The 19314-nt window shown below is 32.1% G+C and overlaps 1 protein-coding gene and 1 long non-coding RNA gene across 3 annotated transcripts; one reads left to right on the forward strand and one right to left on the reverse strand.

Annotated features, from left to right (window-relative positions):
* Positions 1-9307: 9307 nt before the first annotated feature.
* Positions 9308-17558, forward strand: LOC112736699 (disease resistance protein At4g27190). Of its 2 annotated transcripts, none has more exons than XM_025786261.3 (4): positions 9308-9457; positions 11984-12078; positions 14840-15392; positions 15504-17558. In XM_025786261.3, the coding sequence occupies exons 3-4, from the start codon at positions 14898-14900 to the stop codon at positions 17556-17558; spliced, it is 2550 nt and encodes an 849-aa protein (XP_025642046.1). In that variant the 5' UTR covers positions 9308-9457; positions 11984-12078; positions 14840-14897. The 2 variants fall into 2 exon arrangements, with proteins under 2 accessions (XP_025642046.1, XP_072070715.1); XM_072214614.1 differs by having other exon boundaries at positions 9332-9457; positions 14845-15392.
* A 78-nt stretch (positions 17559-17636) lies between these two features.
* On the reverse strand, positions 17637-19288 carry LOC112736711 (uncharacterized). The gene is made up of 3 exons (XR_003168819.3): positions 18940-19288; positions 18679-18755; positions 17637-17951 (listed from the first exon to the last, which is right to left on the reverse strand). It is a non-coding gene; the product is annotated as an uncharacterized lncRNA (long non-coding RNA).
* Between the last annotated feature and the right edge of the window lie 26 nt (positions 19289-19314).

Consider the following 19314-nt stretch of genomic DNA (forward strand, 5'->3'; position numbering starts at 1 on the left):
CACTATAATCTTCATTGATTAGATACACCAATTCTCCCTAGGAACTACCCTTCCTATCCGGGACAAGTCCAGAATCTATCTCCAATCCTGAACTTGACTTAGTCACCTACCAAGCTTTCAACTACTAAGTGTTAACCCAACTTGCAAGGGGATTCCCACAGAATCATGAAACAGAACACAAATGTATAAAAAACCTCTAGGACATCTATGACTTTTTCTTTTAATTTTGTACACTCTGCCTCTTTCCTCTTTATGTCTTTTTCTTACAAATCTCACTGTTTGCCTTTTTCCATGAGACTCAAGACAGACAAAATTAAACAGAAAAATACAAAATGAAGAACATTGAAGGAGAAGAACTTCTGTTAGCTTAGGTAGCTATGAAGACACTGTGCTTTTTCACTCTTTTCCTTGCTTCAAGCCCTGGCTGTTCTCCCTTATTTATAGAAGGGGAAGCCTCCACGGTTGAAACTTGTTGAACCAAGCTAAACTTCTTCTTCTTCATGCAAAACCGGTTCGGCCAGTGAGAGAGGAGAGATAACCAAATGTAAAATTCAACATGCAATTACCTCTATGTCTTCCTTGGTCACCAATCTTCATCAATCCGGACCTTCCATCTTGACTTGCACTCCAAGAAGGATTCCTAGCCCTTGATGAGTTCTTGATGATGACAGCTCCTCCTGCTCCAACTTCTGCCTCTTCCTCCACGTAGCTACAGTAGCTACCTCCTGTGGTGGTTGAGCAAAAAGTACAGACGAGTCAGTTTCCAAGGATCTTCTTCCTTTGACCGATTTGATCTTCTTCCATTTTAGGGTATGGAAGGCTTGAGATTACTTCACCACATCTTACCTTTTGTGGCAAAGATCTTAGCCACTTCACACTTCAGATTTTCTTTTTCTTGATGCCATCATCACAATGGCAAAATTACTAGCTTCTTCCATCTTCTTTTGATAGCTCAAAATTTCTTCCATAGTTGCTGTGAGGTGACCGAAGCTAGAGGAGTGAAGAGAGAGAAGAAAGAAAAAATGAAACATTTTCAATGTAACTAAGAGAGAGAGAGTGAAATGATTTAACTTTCCCAAATCCCTTTGGCTTGGTATCGGTGATAGTAATGATAGCTATCAATCACTTCCACTTTCTCTTTCATATTTCCAATGCTTGTATTAAATCAAAGTAAATCAAAATTTGAATTTCATAACCCAATTGAATGGGTAACCGAACCAAACAAGCAAAGCTTCTTCCCTCTTCTCTTTTCAATTCGGACCATATTCTTTGGTCTTGAGACAAAGATTTCAATTTTGGGCTTGTATCACAATTTCTGTCCCAAATAACATAACCATGATTTAGTCACTCAATATATTATAAATTTGAGCAAGACTGAATATTATATTCCATTGGACTTGTTATATTTCAGCCCAAGACAAAATCTGCAAGTGACAAAATTATTAATTAGCAAATATGAATTTAAGAATCAAATTAATAATTTTGCATTTAGTTATTTTAATAATGTTTGATCATCATCAATTCAAATTGAAATTTTCCAAACTCATCAAGAATATTTCCACAAGTGAACCAAAAGTTTTGTAAAAATTTAACACACAAGTTGTAAATATGGAGTACGAATTGCTTACTGACATATAGAGACTTAGGTGACACATGTTTGTAAAGAATGTACAGACTGCGAAGGTGCAGCACACAAAATTAAAACAAATTAAAACGTAAAAATTAATTATAATTAATGAATCAAGAGTTCGTAGAGAAATACTTTTTGACATTATTACTAAATTCACCTCATTATAGATTTTTTTATTCGAAAAATAATATTATGCCAAAATATAATCGAAAATTCCTAAGCATCATCAACACCAGCAAAAATGAAGATGGTTGCAAAACGGCAAATTCAGAGTCATGAGACATGAAGATTTTGAATTTCAACTTGTAATGTTGTAAGTTTTTTTTCAACATTCGATAGTTCCTCTTGAATCTCTAGAAGCGTGTTAAGTCTATTCTGTGCTTGATCTTGGTAAGGCTTACCAGGGATTTTCACATAATTGTTCAAATTTTCCATGGCTTCATTGAAATCTTTCTTCATGGCCTCTTTAAACTCAGATGGCAACTTCTCTGCTTTTGGTTTCACTTTATCTATCACACTCTGTCTGCGCCTTGGAAAATTTGATATAGCAAGATACCTGACAGAAGTCACCCAAACAAGTAAACCGTTGCTCCGGATTTCTCTTTGCATAACAACACTAATGGAAAAAAGTAAGTAAAAAATGAAGCAGCAACCCAGATGAGTCTAGCAGCAATAATAATTTCTCAACATATAGACATCACTTACTTGTCCATCTACTTTGGAGGCCTTAATCTTACTTGAATACAATACTATGACCACAGTTAACGATATCTCTTTGAATGTTAACCCTAACAAGGCCAAAGCCCAGAGACACTTCATATTAGAATATCATAATTAGAGAATAAAATCAGGAAAATATCAAAGAGGATTAGAAAAAAATCAATGTAATTTATTAGGATATTATTCCATAACGAGTGTACTTTCAGCGTACTCTTGGTCTATATATTGGTAAGAACCTTGTAATCAAAGATGAGAAATATATGAATAATAAAAATAATACTTTTCTAAATAATTTTTCGTTTCTTTCCTAAACTCTTTATACCATGGTAACATGGTATCAGAGCAGAGTTAGGTTCTAGAGATTCAAAATTCTGACGAATTCACATTACAAATTGTAAATATGCCATGCAATAGTTTTGGCATGCGATCATCACAAACCAATTCTGACAATTTGTCAATTGGTTTCAAACTAAACGGATATAATTATCCATTATGGGCAACTCTGATGGAAAAAGCAATTGGTGGAAGAAGAAAGAAGAAACACACCAAAGAAAACTACTTTAAGATTGTGGGTTACCCAGATTGGTGGAAAAACAATCCCAAGTCATCAAGAAATCAGAGTAAGGGAGCCGCCACTGTGAGCATCATCCCAGAGGTCAACAGCAGCGGTGGCGAGGCCAAAAGCAAGTCACGATGGCAAGGCAGCAGCAGTAAGGGCAAGGACTACTGAACTCCTTGGCTGCTCAGTCCAAACCACGACTCAATACAAAGGGGAGACCCAAAATCAGAATCCAATTAAAAAGATAAATGAATGGATTTTCAATTGTGGGGCTACCGATACTATGACTCATGACCTTCATGATTTTAACAGCTTGACTATACCTTCAAAAGCCCATATTGAAATAGCTAGTGGAGAATTAATTGATGTTAAAGGAGGATGCTCCATTACTTTTTCAGAAAAATTGAAATTAAAAAATTACCTCTATGTCCCTGCACTATCATCAAAATTATTGTCTGTTAGTCAAGTAACAAAGGAACTAAATTGTGTGGTACTCATGTACTCAACTTTTTGTCTTTTACAAGACATTCTTATGAAGGAGATCATTGGGCGTGGTACTGAGCGAGAAGGCCTTTACTACGTTGATGAAGTAGCACTCCAGGGTCATGCCATGCTTGCTCACGGAACGGTTACTAGGAAACTTTGGTTATGGCACAGGCGTCTCGGACATCCTTCATTTGGGTACCTCAAATTACTATTTCCTAATCTTTTTACAAGTAGTACTGAACCCCTCAAATGTGAAACTTGTATTCGTGCAAAAAATCACAGAGTTTCTTTTCCTCCAACCAACACTAGAGTCAATTTTAGTTTTTCTCTAATACACTCTGATGTGTGGGTCCAGCTCCTATTTCCCATGATAATTTTTAATATTTTGTGTTATTTGTGGATGATTTTTCTTGCATGACTTGGGTATATTTTTTAAAACACAAATCTGAAGTACCTGATAAGTTCTTTGCTTTCTACCAAATGATTCAAACTCAATTCAACAAGAAAATCCAAATACTTCTCTCAGATAATGGTGGAGAATTTATAAACCAATCAATGCGCAATTTTTTTATGAAAAATGGTCTTATCTATCAAAATTCCTGCCCAAATACACCCCAACAAAATGGTGTGGCTGAGCGGCGAAATCGTAAGTTACTTGAGATGACCCGAGCCATACTTTTTGATGCACAAGCTCCAAAAAATTTTTGGCCTGAAGCTTTAGCGACCTCTGTCTACTTACTAAATCGCCTACCTACCCAAGTTCTCCACCACAAAACACCCTTGCAAGTCTTGACTACTCAGACTACAATCCCGCCTATTCTAACCTTACCACCTCGAGTATTTGGATGTTTCATCTTTGTCCATATTCCCAAAGCCAATAGAACCAAACATGATCCTTGTGCAGAAAAATGTGTTTTTGTTGCGTATGCTACACACCAAAAGGGGGTATAGGTGCTACAATCCAATCACTCGTCGTATTCATGTGACCATGGATTGTAATTTTTTAGAATCCGAAATTTACTTCAGTCGCCAGCATGGCATTCAGGAGGAGAACAATAATGAACCACCAAGTTGGCTAAATAACCTTTGTTGCCCAGAAACTGTTCAAACAGAGCAAGTAGATGGAGCCACCGAGCATACTTCACTCAACCTAGAAAACAACTCGGTACATACAACCAGTGAGAGTCCTTCTGAGAATGTCAGACAAGAGGTAAATAATTGTCAATCTGATAATTTACTCCCTGTTTTTAGTGAGGCCACTAACAATAACAGTATATCACTGGAACATGAAGAACCAGAGCCCAATACCTTTATTCTTCCTCCAAGAAGAAACAGAGGGATGCCTCCTGATCAGTACTCACCAGAACATGTTCCTCGTAACTCAAGATACCCAATAAGAGTGGCTAGAGAAGGAATAGCAGATGTTGCAAAGGCTTTTTCTACCAGACTCTTAACAGAAGACATTCCAAGAACTGTCCAAGAAGCCAATGAGAAAGCTGAATGGCGAAAAGCCATGAATACAGAAATGGAAGCTCTAGAAAAGAACGGAACTTGGGAGAAGTGTATCCTACCGACAGGAAAAAAGGCAGTCGGGTGCAAATGGATTTTCACCATTAAACACAAGGCAGATGGCACTATTGAATGGTACAAGGCAAGGTTGGTGGCCAAAGGTTATACACAGACCTATGGTATCGACTACACCGAAACTTTTTCACCGGTTGCAAAGATTAATACTATCAGGGTGTTGTTTTCAATAGCAACAAATGAAGATTGGCCACTCCATCAATTTGACGTCAAGAATGCTTTCTTGCATGGAGAATTGAAAGAAGAAGTATACATGGAAGCTCCTCCAGGTTTCTCAATGGGATTTAGAAAACATGAAGTTTGCCAATTAAAGAAGGCTCTTTATGGACTTAAACAATCTCCACGTGCCTGGTTTGGAAGATTTACAGATGCCATGAAAAGGTATGGGTACAAGCAAAGTAACTCTGATCATACCCTTTTTTTGAAAAAACGGGAAGATTTAATCACTTGCCTAATAATCTATGTGGATGATATGATCATAACGGGAAGTGATGCTGAAGAAATTGAAAAATTGAGAAGGAACCTATTTACAGACTTCGAAATAAAGGATTTGGGAAGACTAAAATATTTCTTAGGAATAGAGGTTCTACGATCCAGCAAAGAAATATTTTTCTCCCAAAGAAAGTACATCTTGGACCTTCTGGCAAAAACAGGAATGGTGGATTGCAAACCAATAGATACGCCCATGCAAGTTAATCACAAGTTGAAGATAGTAGAAGGTGCCACCCTAGCAGATAAGGAAAGGTACCAGCGACTGGTTAGAAAACTAATTTACTTATCACATACTCGACCTGACATAGCTTATGCTGTGGGAATAGTAAGTTAGTTTATGCATAAGCCACAAGAAGATCATATGAAAGCTGCCATGAGGATAGTTCAATATTTAAAGGGAGCTACAGGAAGTGGAATCATTTTCAGAAAGAATGGCCATTTGAAGGTTGAGGCATACACTGACGCAGATTGGGCGGGCAACCCAAATGATAGAAGATCAACAGTTGGTTACTTTACACTTGTTGAAGGCAACCTGGTAACTTGGAAAAGCAAGAAGCAGAAAGTTGTAGCTCTTTCAAGTGCAGAGGCAAAATTTCGAGGGATCGTTAAAGGCATAACTGACTGTTGTGGATAAGAAAATTGATGATTGAGATTGGGTTTTCACCACAATTGCTAAGCCAGTTGAAATGTGACAACAAAGGCGCAATCAGCATTTCAGAGAATCCCGTACAACATGATAGAATAAAACATGTTGAGGTGGATCGACATTTTATCAAAGAAAAAATTAAAAATGACATTATTGAGCTTCCATTTGTGAGATCAGAAGATCAGTTAGCTGATATTCTTACTAAAAGCAGCTTTAAGACAAGCCCTTGCTAACGTTCTAACCAAGCTGGTGATCCCACTGCTCACCTTGAGGGGGAGTATTAGAATATCATAATTAGGGAACAAAATCAGAAAAATATCAAAGAGGATTAAAAAAAAATCAATGTAATTTATTATGATATTATTCCATAACGAGTGTATTCTTAGCGTACTCTTGGTCTATATATTAGTAAGAACTTTGTAATCACATGTGAAAAATATATAAATAATAAAAATAATATTTTTCTAAATAATTTTTTCGTTTCTTTCCTAAACTCTTTGTACCATGGTAACACTTCAAACTTATTAGACAAGCATATTCTTCTCTTCCACCATATAATATCACATAAAACAGCTTTGATCCACTTACCATCTCGCGAACTTGTTGCTCAAATGACTTTGAAGCTGCACTACTGCACTCTCAGCTTGATCCACTTTCTTTAATGACTCATTCTTCTCAATCTGTGATTCAAAGATGGCCATCGTTTTTTAAAGGATTCCTTGTATAATCTCCCTTGTTGGGCACTTTTGGTATGCAACCAGTTTTCATATTCTCCAAGTAAATTCTGTGTTCAATCAACAAACAATTTAGCAAAACATACAGCAAATAATGTTTTATAATTGCATTAAATTATGCTGATAATCGGATGAAGCAGCACTGATGATAGTATAATTCGATATAATTATTAGAGTAAGTGATATAATTTGATAGTATAATGTAATATATTTAAAATTTGGTCCGTTGGCCCCTTCACTATAAAAAAAAAGGAGGATATATTTAAAATTTAAGCGTCTAATATTTTTTTCATTACATGACATTATTACCTTATTTGGATAAGTTGGTTTTTTAATACAAAGTTTAAAATGGAGGGAGTATTGTTTAAGCTGAGTTAATTCTCAATGGTAAGAACTACGTATGCTTGTAACTGATATTAACTAATGAAAAAGTATAAGTAACCAATAATATTTTTGAACAATGTGTAAATAATGTGAACTAATAGGATTAAAAGAGTAAATTAATTTTAAATTTAATTAATAGCATTAAATTAGAGTGTAGTGTATTCTTATTTGATTGGTGGTTGTTCATGTTATTTAAGATAATCATTGTTTACCTAGCACTCCTCCTAACTAATTACACCATGTCTATCTGCTCAAAGTATATGTTTTTTCCCCCTGTGCTGCAGTGCACTAGTTGGCAGCTAAACATTCAAGAAAATTGTACTGTTTCTATTTTTTATTATTTTAATTTTCATTAGTGACGGCTTTGTTCATCATCTACTGATTGTTGTCCTTTGTGAATATTAATTAGCCACAGCCACAATTGGTTGATGTTTATTCCACCTGAATTATTTTGATACTTTGAAGAGAGTAATTGTGAAAAACATTCATTCAACATTGAGTAATACAAACGTGACTTGATATATAAGCTAGATATAAACTGATTTCACAATTGATTCTCTTTCGATCATCTTCTAGAACATGTCTAACATCTTCTTTATAACAAAGTATCTCTAGTGAGTTTTTTTTTTTTTTTTTTTTTTTTTTTTTTTTTTTTTGCAGAGATAGCAAATTGTGAATGGGTGTGTTTGATTTAAGTTTTTTTTTGTTATTTTCTGTTTTCAGATTTTGCGACTAAAAAAAATAAAAACGGTAAAATTTATTTATTTATTTATTTTTTATTAAAAAATATATAACTATTTATTTTAGAATTTATAAATTTATTAAAAATATTTATAATTTTTTTATTAATTTATATTTGAATACATTAGATTTATTAGGGAACTATTTGACTTATTTTGAATGGTAATTTTATCGTATTTATAGTTCTTTATATATTATATATGAATTCAACTGTATTAAATATATATCAAAATTAAGCAATGAAATCAATTATTCGTATAAAATATATATTAGAATATAAAATAATATTAAAAAAAATTTAAATAATATATATATTTGTATATAAATACAATATGATACATAATAGTTTTTATATGAATTATATTGTTATCTTATTCACTAAAAATCAAATAAATATTAGGATACGATATGACAAAAACTAATACAATATAATTTAAAAGGTCTCTAGTCTAAAAAATAAATAAATAAAATCACGCATGTAAAAAGGATGAATTAAACGAGCATAATAATATCATACCATGTGCATCATCTTGAGCAACCTATATATGTTGCTCCCGAAACAAATAAACAACCACGCCAACCTTAATGCCTTCATCACAAGCACAGAATATATAATTAAGCAGGAAAACTAGGTTGAGCTCAAATCTTTTAAATACTGTCTTGATTGTGTTTTAAGTACGAAGTCTTTACATAGTTTCTTCTTTTTAGAAATTATGAGTTTTATTAGTAACTTCTACAAAAAAGAAAAGAGATCACAATTAATTTTATAAATTATTAAAAGATATTGTAATAATCCCAGAGATTGTAGTGTTTATGTGATTTTGAATAAAATTTTTATCTAGTTTGGATATTCTATGAATCATGGTTGGATTTGGAATAATGGTTGAATTAAAGCAAATTGTACATCCCAGTTCTTATTTAGCTTGAGTTCAAATACTCTCTGGATAATTGATTTCTTAATATGTTCAAATAGAGACGTTAATAGTTCAAATAGTAATTAAAAAAAAAGCAGAAATGTTGATGAGGTGATATAGAGTCAGTAGTGTAAGAATTTTCTTCTTTTTTTTTTTGAAAAAAAAAAGGAAAAGAAGGAAAGGAAAAGCAAAAGGCAAAGACATGAAATTGTTTTGTTTGGGAAACTTAATGAAAGAGTGGCAATAATAGATTCATAGCATCCAAAGTAGAGTTGGTCTCTGAAGCAAAGAATGTGGCTAATATGCATTGAGGCATGTTTACTCAAACAAAAAAGAAGCGAATCAATAAGGGAAGGAATAAAGAAAAAAGCCTAAAGGGTAAATTATTATATGTGTCTGAAGCAAAGCAAAGAATTTATGAGATGTTGGTATACATAAGACCCAAAGGATACCAAAAATTTAGGGAGGAAGGAATTAGCGGGGGGAAAAATAAATCTAAACTGAAAAGAACTAAGGAAGGAGATCGAGGAAGCACAATAAAGCTGAACCAAACCTTAGATTTTCCAGGTCCGATAATAATATAATTAACTTGTCCTCTTCCCCGTACTCACTTCTTGTTATCCTTGTTATGTTTGCTTCTAAACACTAAATGGCTAGTAGAAAACTTGATTTTGTATTACTTGTACTATTTAATTTTTTTGCCTCTCTATATGTCTGATGATGATGATTTAGAAATACAAGTACTATACATATATAGTTCATGCCTTTTGTTTGCAGATTTGCACAGCAAGTAGTTGAATTGATGATGTGTTGAAAATCACATATGTGCTATTGCCATCTCAGCTCCCTCTTATAAAATATAAAGTACAAAAATAAAAATAATTTAATTCGTAAAATTTATACAAAAGAAATGAATATATACTTTGTTGTGTCAATAGTAATTAACTTTTTTTTCTTTTATTACTGATACGTACTTATTTCAAGGGAAAAATTATAGGCAGAAAATCCAAGGATAATTTAATGGTTTTGTCAACCTCTTAATTCTAATTTTAGAAAAAATTGTCAGTAATTTTTTGAGGAAAAAAATCAACGAACAAAAAATTATTGATAAGATTTTTATTGATGGATGAAATCCATTGACAAATTTGTCAATAATTAATAAAAAATTCGTCAATAAAAATAAGAATATCTGTTGATAAATTTGTCTATAATGAGTTAATTTTTAATAGTGATATATGTTATTATATAGTTATAGTGTTTTTTATTCCCTTATTTACGATATGTGAAGTAAGATTTATTTGATTTTCACCAATATTGACGTATCAATAAAAATTACTTGAGTTAACTACTATTTATTAATTTATTTTTTTTTAAAAATAGATAGAATGATTTGATGATAGCCAGTGAAAAGAAAAACAATATATCTTTCTAACTCATGTTCATTCTTAAATATATCTTTAACTTTTACATAAAAGATATTTTAATTGTCTAAGGTTTTTAAAATATTAAATTCATTTAAATTTTTTATTTGTTTAAAAATTAAGAAAATAACAAAGAAAAAATTATTAAATATTCCTTGAACACATTTAATTAATATGTTTTTCAAAAACATTTATAATAATTCATTATTTATTTTATACTTAGATTGTAATTATGAAAAATAGGCTCCACTAATCTATATTTATTATAACAGATTAAAAGAGAGCTCAAAATAATATTATAGTGAATGAATGACATATAAACTTTTATATTTCATATAAAATTACTATGTCATCTATAGCAATAATATAGAAAAAAAAATATCTATTTTAGGCCTACATTTATACTACTATAAAGAATAGCATTTATAGAATCAATTTAGCATTAATCTCATAATTTCACATATTAATTAAATTATTTATTATTTAATTCAACAAAAAAGCAAAAAAAAAAAAATCATAACAATAGTCTAAATTCTATTATCGCATATTCTATTTGAAGAATAAATTTCATTTTATAAAAATCTATTTGTCTATCTGTCTATTTATTAATTTATTTAAAATGTATAAAAAAAATTAAATATATAATGACACAATGAACACTTGACATATTAGATAATTTTTAATATTGTCACATAAACATTTTAACGAAATTGCCATTTTATAGTTTTTCTATCATCATATTACTATTTTTTAATCTTCTTATTATTAGGTAATGTTTATAGTCTTATCTTTTTACTCTTTATTTTATATCTTTAATAATAATATTATTTTTTTAATAGATATAAATTGGTTAATAAAATTTACTTCTTTCTCTTTTTTTATTCTCACTTATATTCATATTTACTATATAAATCAACATTTATTTTACACATATTTTATTTCCTCTCACATAATCTTATGTCTTTCAATCTTTTTTTCTTCTATCATTACTAATGTTTTATGCGAGTATTTGAAAAATTTAGTTGATGACCACGGTTCGTTATTTTAGTTTGCTAAATAAATTTTTCACTATATATTGAGTGATGAACTCCTAAAACACTATAATGTATGGAATTCTTATAATGTTTTTAAGTTTTATTTTGTTATTTATTATCTAATTTTATTTATCAATTAAATATTGTCTTTGTCATTTATATATTATCTTTTTAATAATTTATATCTTTTAATATTATTTAATTATAATAATAATGTTAAAAAGGTATGATGTCATAATTGATGAATATTATTTTTAATTATTAAAATATTATATTAATATTTACATTATATCTAATAGTTTTAATCTTGTACTATATAATATTTAAGTATATATATATATATATATATTAGATGATGAATTTTTTCAAACACTAGAATGTATAATATTTTTAGAATTTTATTTAAATTTAATATTAATTTTTAAGATTTTTTAAATAATTTTTTATGTATAAAATTAATTAATTTTAATTCCGCACAACATGCAGATTTAAATATAGTTGAATGATTATTAGGAGGCTGTCTCATACTAAAATAAAAATCATATGTTCCTTGTAATCTATTTATTTCGTTCTCTTGCATTCATTTTCCATCCACCATTGTTCATATTATTATCTTACAAATTAATATTTTTTTTCAGCCTATTGCTTAGCTGCTTCTTATCCTGGCCAGAACTGTGATCGTGGTGAAATAAGAAATTATTACTTAGGATCATCTTAATCAAACTATACAAAGGTATGTTTGAAACACATTATGGGTAGTTTGTCTCTGAATCTAGTCGTAGTTTATTACGTTTGGTTCATTGCTTGGGCAAGGATGAAACTTGTTGAAAAGGGGGATTTAAATGCAAAAAATAAAATTTTCTTTTTTCGATATTTAAATCTACTTTTATATAAGTATCACTACGACTAATAACTCTACTACAATAATTTAGCTCAAACAACAATTTACAGCAAGAACAAGAGAAATAAAATTGAACAGTTAGCAAACAATCTCAGCAACAATTTCTCAACAAAACAGTCATAAACGCAGAAATAACAAAATTAATGAATTCCAAACACTTGGACAATTCAAAATATAATGTATTGAATCTAACATAACTTAATCAACCTAAATCAACTAAGATTAGAAAACTAATCCTGAACTAACTTTGAAACTGATTCAAAATTGAAATTGAAATTCTAACTAAATCTAACCTAAAACTGAAATTAAATAATTAGCAAACAATCTCAGCAACAATTTCTCAACAAAACAGTCATACACGCAGGAAATAACAAAATTAATGAATTCCAAACACTTGGACAATTCAAAATCTAATGTATTGAATCTAACATAACTTAATCAACCTAAATCAACTAAGATTAGAAAACTAATCCTGAACTAACTTTGAAACTGATTCAAAATTGAAATTGAAATTCTAACCAAACCTAAACGAAATTAAACAATTAGCAAATAATCTCAGCAACAATATCTCAGCAAAACAGTCATCAATGCAAGAAATAACAAAATTAGTAAATTTCAAACACTTGAATAATTCAAAACCTAATGTATTGAATCTAATCTAAATTAATCAAACTAAATTACAAAGTCTCAACAAATTCAGACTACAAATCCAAGAATCACAATAGCATGCTTAATTACCTATGAAGTAAGAGAAATCCTAATAAAAATTAAAAATTATAATCTTACTCTAAATCAATCTATCAGCAAAAAGTAGTTTAACTAAATCAAATTATGAATGAAAAATTAAAATCTAATTAAACTATAATGAATTTAAGACAAAGAAGATTAAATTGAAAATTAACAAAATTCTAAAACCAACCTCAAAGCAACGGTGGAGGTGGAGGTTACGGTGGTGGAGATGGCACGCCGAAGTGCACCTCGGTGGAGAGAGTGGTGGACGTCACGGTGGTGGAGGCTTGATTTCGCGGTGGAGAGAGCATTGAGCTGAGGTTCTGGATCCCCGAGAACGGTGGAGTGACAGCAGCGGTGACGAGAGGGGGGTAGAGAACTGGCGGCGACGGCGGAGGCTGTGATGAGAGAGAAGAGGGTGGAGATGTAGATAGAGAGAGAGAAGGAAATTTGAAATGAGGGAAACAAAGGTTCACGCTATCATTTAGGGCACATTACCGTCGGAAAAATTTGACAGTAACATTAACATTTTCCCATGTGCCCAAAACGTAACGTTTCACTAAATAAGGTTTTTGTCGGATTTACCCGCTGGTAAATCCGATGGTAATGGGGTGCACTATAATTTTTTTTTCCACCAAATATTACCGTTGCGTCGATCTTACCATTGAAACATCAATTCTGACTATAATATTTGACGATTACAAATTTATAGCCAAATTCAACAGTAAATTCGACAATACTCAATGTTTTTCTTATAGTACACAGATAGTGCCAAAGCTCTGCCAATAGCCGGAATAGGACTCGTATTGGATAATCACTCCCTATTACCCCCAATCAAGCTTAACTTGGTGAGAGATGTTCGTTATAAAACATGAAGAAGACGAAGCTTTTTCCATAATCCAAATACCACCACATTTTCCCTTTTAACTCCAAATACACTTCTACCTCTCTAATAAATAGGTTTAATTACTCTATTAATCTTTATAGTTTCATCAAATTTACAATTAGGTTCTTATATATATTTTTATAATTGGATCTATACATTATTTTTAATTATGTAATTAGATCATTTCTAGTGTAAAAAATGTTAGAGTTAACTAAATATTCTTCTATAAATTGAAAAAATTCATAATATTAGTTGTTAACATTTGTAATTTTTTTTCAAACATACTCTTATATTTAATTTTATTCAATTTTGTCCCTAAAATTTTTTATTCATTCAATTTTCTCTCTAATATTTTCAATTTGTGTCAAGACTGTCTTTGGATGTTTTCAATTTTGTAATGTTTTAGATACAGTTAATATTCATAAGTAATTTCAACACAAAATTAAAAACGTTAGGGATAAAATTAAATAAAATTAAATATTAAAAATACTGTTAAATAAAATCACAAATATTGTGGACAAAATAAAAATAAAAATAAAAACTGAAACCACACAGTATATATGGTCTTAGACATGTAGTACATGATCCAAAAGTCCTAATAATAGTAATTATTTTAATGCAAACTATGTTTTAATTTAATTAATTTTTATCCACAATTTTATCTTTTATGATCCAAAAGTCCTAATAATAGTAATTATTTTAATGCAAACTATGTTTTAATTTAATTAATTTTTATCCACAATTTTATCTTTTATCTTCAAATACCGATCGATGATGTTACATTATACAGAAAAACAAAACGAAAGACTAATAATGTTGTGATTTTCAATTGAAAAAAAAAAATCTTCTAGTAGAGATTTTTCAATCAAATTGCTTGTTATAATAGCTTCCAAGAAAACTTTTTTGAGAAGATGTCAATTGCTTTTCATTTCACATTTCATACACGTTTCTTGTTAATTTACACGGGTATGCATGCAGAGCAGAAAGAAGATGTAGCCATGTAGGACAACAAGCTAAGACAAGGATAAAATAGAGCATGGCTAATCCAATTCCTTTACCTGATTTCTTGCAACAACGTGTCTCCGACTTCGCATTTGAGAAACTCAAAAATGTGTGGAAGAAGCATGTAAGGAATCGGGTGGACTACGCACTGAACTGCCATAAGAAAGTTAAGAAACTAGGAAAAGCTGTGGAGGAGCTCAAGGAGGATGGAAAAAAGGTCCATGATAAAGCCGAGGAGGACGAAGGGCTTTATGGGAGAGAAGTATATCATGTTAAAGCATGGCTGCGTCAAGTAGATGAAATAATCTCCGAATATGGCAAGTTGAAAGATGAACACAGTAAACACGTTGTCATAAATCTAAAGAAAAGGTATCTCTGTAGCAAGAGGGCAGAAGAAATCAAAGAGTTAGTCATGGAGCTACAAAAAGAAAAGCAGGATAATATATCTTACTGGCAGCAGCAGCAGCAACAACAACAACAATGGCCATCCTCTGGATTCATGGGTGTTACATTTTCTGATTCTGATTATGTGAGTAGCAGTTTCATTTCTATGATATGCAGACACGTTCATATTTCAAATATAGAGTCGTATGTATCATAATTAATACTCATTGAATTTGTACTTGTGCATCATATGTAGATGGAATTTAAGTCGAGAAGGACAACGATGAAAAAGATTATGGCATCGCTAGAAGACTCGAATTCAAGATTGGTTGGTGTTTACGGGCCAGCTGGTATTGGGAAGACCAGTTTGGTGATAAAGGCTGCCAAACAAGCTCAGGAAATTGACAAGTTGTTCGATATGGTGATCATGGTGAACGTGACAAAACGTCCTGATACAAAGAAGATTCAAGGCCAAATTGCTGAGATGCTAGGAATGAAGTTGGAAGATGAAAGTGAGGAAGCAAGAGCAACTAGCATTCAAGAGAGGCTGAAGAATGAGAAGGATAACATCCTTATAATCCTGGATGATCTGTATGCCAAACTGGATCTGAATGCTTTGGGAATTCCGCTACAAACAAAAGAAGAATCTTCTGCCATTGTGGTTCACAACCAAAATCCTGAATTGGAGGATAATGAGCGAATTGGGATACCTGGTGCTGCTGATAAGAAGATGATGAAAGCAAAAACCTCCTTCATCGACGGCTCTAGTAAGTTAAAAGAGCACAACTGGGGGTACAAGATTTTATTGATTTCTGAGTTGAGACAAGTATTGACTGAAATGGATGTGAAAGCAACTTCTATTTTTTCTATAAATGTCTTAAATGTCATGGAGGCAGAGAAATTGTTCAAGAGCATGGTTGGAGTAGGCGCCAAAAATTCTGAACTTGAAACATTGGCAACTGAAATAGCCAAGAAGTGTAACGGTTTGCCTATGTCAATAGTTACAACTGCAAGGGCATTGAAAAATCAGCTGAATCCCTTGGTTTGGAAGGATACCCTTGTAAAACTTGAAAAGCTTGCGGTGGAAAATCCAAATGCAGCACCTGAGTATTCAACAAAGTTGAGTTATGAGATTCTAGAAAATGAGGAGCTCAAGCTTACATTCTTGCTTTGTGCCCGTATGGATCATGACGCATTGGTTGCGGATTTGGTGAGATATTGCATCGGTTTGGGTTTTCTTCAAGGCGTCTACTCAGTGTGGGAAGCCAGAGACAGAGTACAAATGCTACTTGCCAAGCTAAAAGACTCAGGTTTGTTGTCGGACAGTTATTCAAGTCATCATTTCACAATGCAAAATCTTGTTCGCAATGCAGCTTTGTCAATATCATCTACCGAGAGGCACACATTCATGATGACTGAAGGAAAACTAAATAAATGGCCAGGCATGGATGAACTTGAAAGCTGCAATGTTATTTCCTTAAAAAGATGTGATTTCATTGGGAGATTTCCCGAGAGCATAAAATGTCCTAAACTTAGCATCTTTCATATTGAAAATAATGACCCATCTTTAAAAATATCAGACAGTTTCTTTCAAGAAATGAAAGAACTTAGTGTGTTGATTTTGACTGGTGTCAATCTTTCATCGTTGCCTTCATCAATTAAATGCCTCACAAAGCTCAGGATGCTTTGTTTGGAGCAATGCATTCTAGGTGAGAAATTAGAGATCATAGGAGAGTTGAAAAATTTAAGAATTCTTAGCTTTTCAGGATCTGATGTCAAAAGTTTGCCTCATGAACTAAGCCATTTATCTAATCTACAAATCTTTGACATAAGTAACTGTTACAAGCTTAGAGTGATTCCACATGATGTAATGTCAAATTTGACTAGATTAGAAGAGTTGTATATGAGAAACATTCCCTTTCAAAGCGAGGTTGATGATGGCAAGCAGAGTGAAAATGCTAGTCTATCTGTGTTAGGAAATCTGAACCAATTAACAAATCTAGACCTACAAATTCCAAATGCTTCTTCTTTGCCCAATAATTTCTTCTTTGACAAGCTGTATAGCTACAAGATTATCATTGGGTCTTCAAATAGAGGATATTCAGATCCTGATTTCCAGATTCCAAAGAAGTATGAATTGTCCAGATGCTTGGCAGTATATCAAGAGGATGGCAGCTTTGACGTTCATTGTCATGGCCCGAATCCAGCCATGACTGGCGCTCAAGGGACAAGTCCCTCAGCAAGCCAAACGACCAAATTTTTCAGAAAAACGGACAAAACCTCCTCTGTTTCTAGGACCTTAACAACATAAGTATTAACTCCCTATATCAAAAATAAACATCCATTTCCAAAGACAACAACATATTCCAACCATATCCACAACCAAATATATCCAAAATACGCATCATATATATATATATATATATATATATATATATATATATCCAGTTGATAGCTAGAGTATATAGTTAAAACCATAAGTCTTACATAACCAAATCGTAATCACTACCTAAATAGTTCAAGATTCAAAATAACATAACCCACACGAAGATCCTGCCTGTGACATATGGAGCATTGACATAATCTAAATTTTGAGCAAAGGTTCCATTACATAATACTTAGCCCTTGGAAGGAAGAAGGGCTCACCAAAATGACTAAGATCTACTGAGGGGCAGGTGGATGGAACCTGGAATGGCTTCTATATCTGAAAAACATGGGAATATAATAGGGTGAGTTTTGCAACTCAGTGAGCAAACATTACATCTATAACCCACACGAGACAATACAGAGTTTACCTTGAAAATTATATTTCTTTACGGAGATGAGGAATTCATATTAATTAATTATACAAACATTAGATAAATAGTTAAGCGGATGAACTGAAATGGGAGTTCTCATTCCAGAAGTCAAATCAAATCAAATATTACACATCTAGGGCGGCTCCACCTCTAAGGATAGCCCTTTCTCTAGTGTGCCCGTACGGTATAACAGATCCAACGTGTGGCCTACACGTTAGGCTAGCAACGCCCCTGCTAGCTGAGGTCTGAGCCAGATGCATCTAGGTTAACGTCATAACTGCCGTTAACTACGGTTTTCTAGTCAGAGTCTCCCAAACCAATCCAAACCAAATCACTTATAAAAATCTCTAGTGCTTATAACATACTACTAAATTCCATAGCAAATCAATATATATAGGATTGCATACTAAAATTTACATAAGGTCAAATAAGAAAACATTTATACTTTACAAAATATATAAATATCGTCTCGTGTGTATTTTTATAAAATTGTAAGTTTCACAAATCAATATTTATTTTCAAAAATTCAGAAATCACAATAATAAAATATTTTCAAACTCCAAAATTAATGATTCAACATAGATATTGATAATAATATATTTAAAAACAATTATAGATATAATATCCACTCACAACTTGATTCCAAAGAACCGGAAGCAACTCTGAGCGCGTCAACGAGCTACCAAATGATGTCCAATAATTCTACAACTCTAGAAATATGACAATAATGATATTTGTGAGCTACTACTATTGTCAATTAACATAATCTTACTCACCTTGACAAAAGTCCCAAATTTTCTAATCCTAATAACCCTAATTCGGATTTATACATACCCATAAATATATAGATGACAAAAATTGGGAATATGGCTAATTATTGAGTCAAAGAGTTACCTTGAAGCCTCAATAATAATTGGAACTCAAGGATTGAATGGTTCCTTCACTCATTAAGTTGAAATCACATGATTTGGAGGTTTTGAGAAAATAAGATTTTGAATAAACAGAGGTAGAGTAGAGAAGAAAAAAAAGCAAGATGATAAAGGTGAGTTTGATGATATAGGGTGGTTGATGCAAGGAGAAGAGATGAAGAATTGTAGTTGAGAAAGGAAGAGAAGAGAGGATTTTTTTAGTGTTGTTGTTAGGAAGAAATAAAAAGAAGAAATGAAAGAAAGAAGGGGAGTGTCGAAGGAGGGGGGCACGGAGAAGAGAAAAGAAATGTTTAAGTGGGGGCATGTGCCCCCCACGTGCTCTCCCCCCCCCCTTTTCTTT

This window comes from Arachis hypogaea, chromosome 2, assembly GCF_003086295.3.
Source record: "Arachis hypogaea cultivar Tifrunner chromosome 2, arahy.Tifrunner.gnm2.J5K5, whole genome shotgun sequence".
In the NCBI taxonomy this organism is placed as follows: Eukaryota; Viridiplantae; Streptophyta; class Magnoliopsida; order Fabales; family Fabaceae; genus Arachis; species Arachis hypogaea.

Bases quoted from the DNA above. Each gene is read 5' to 3' on its own strand.
- LOC112736699 (XM_025786261.3), top strand. From the start codon at position 14,898: ATGGCTAATCCAATTCCTTTACCTGATTTCTTGCAACAACGTGTCTCC. The intron at 15,393-15,503 runs GTGAGTAGCAGT...CATCATATGTAG, and splicing joins CATTTTCTGATTCTGATTAT to ATGGAATTTAAGTCGAGAAG.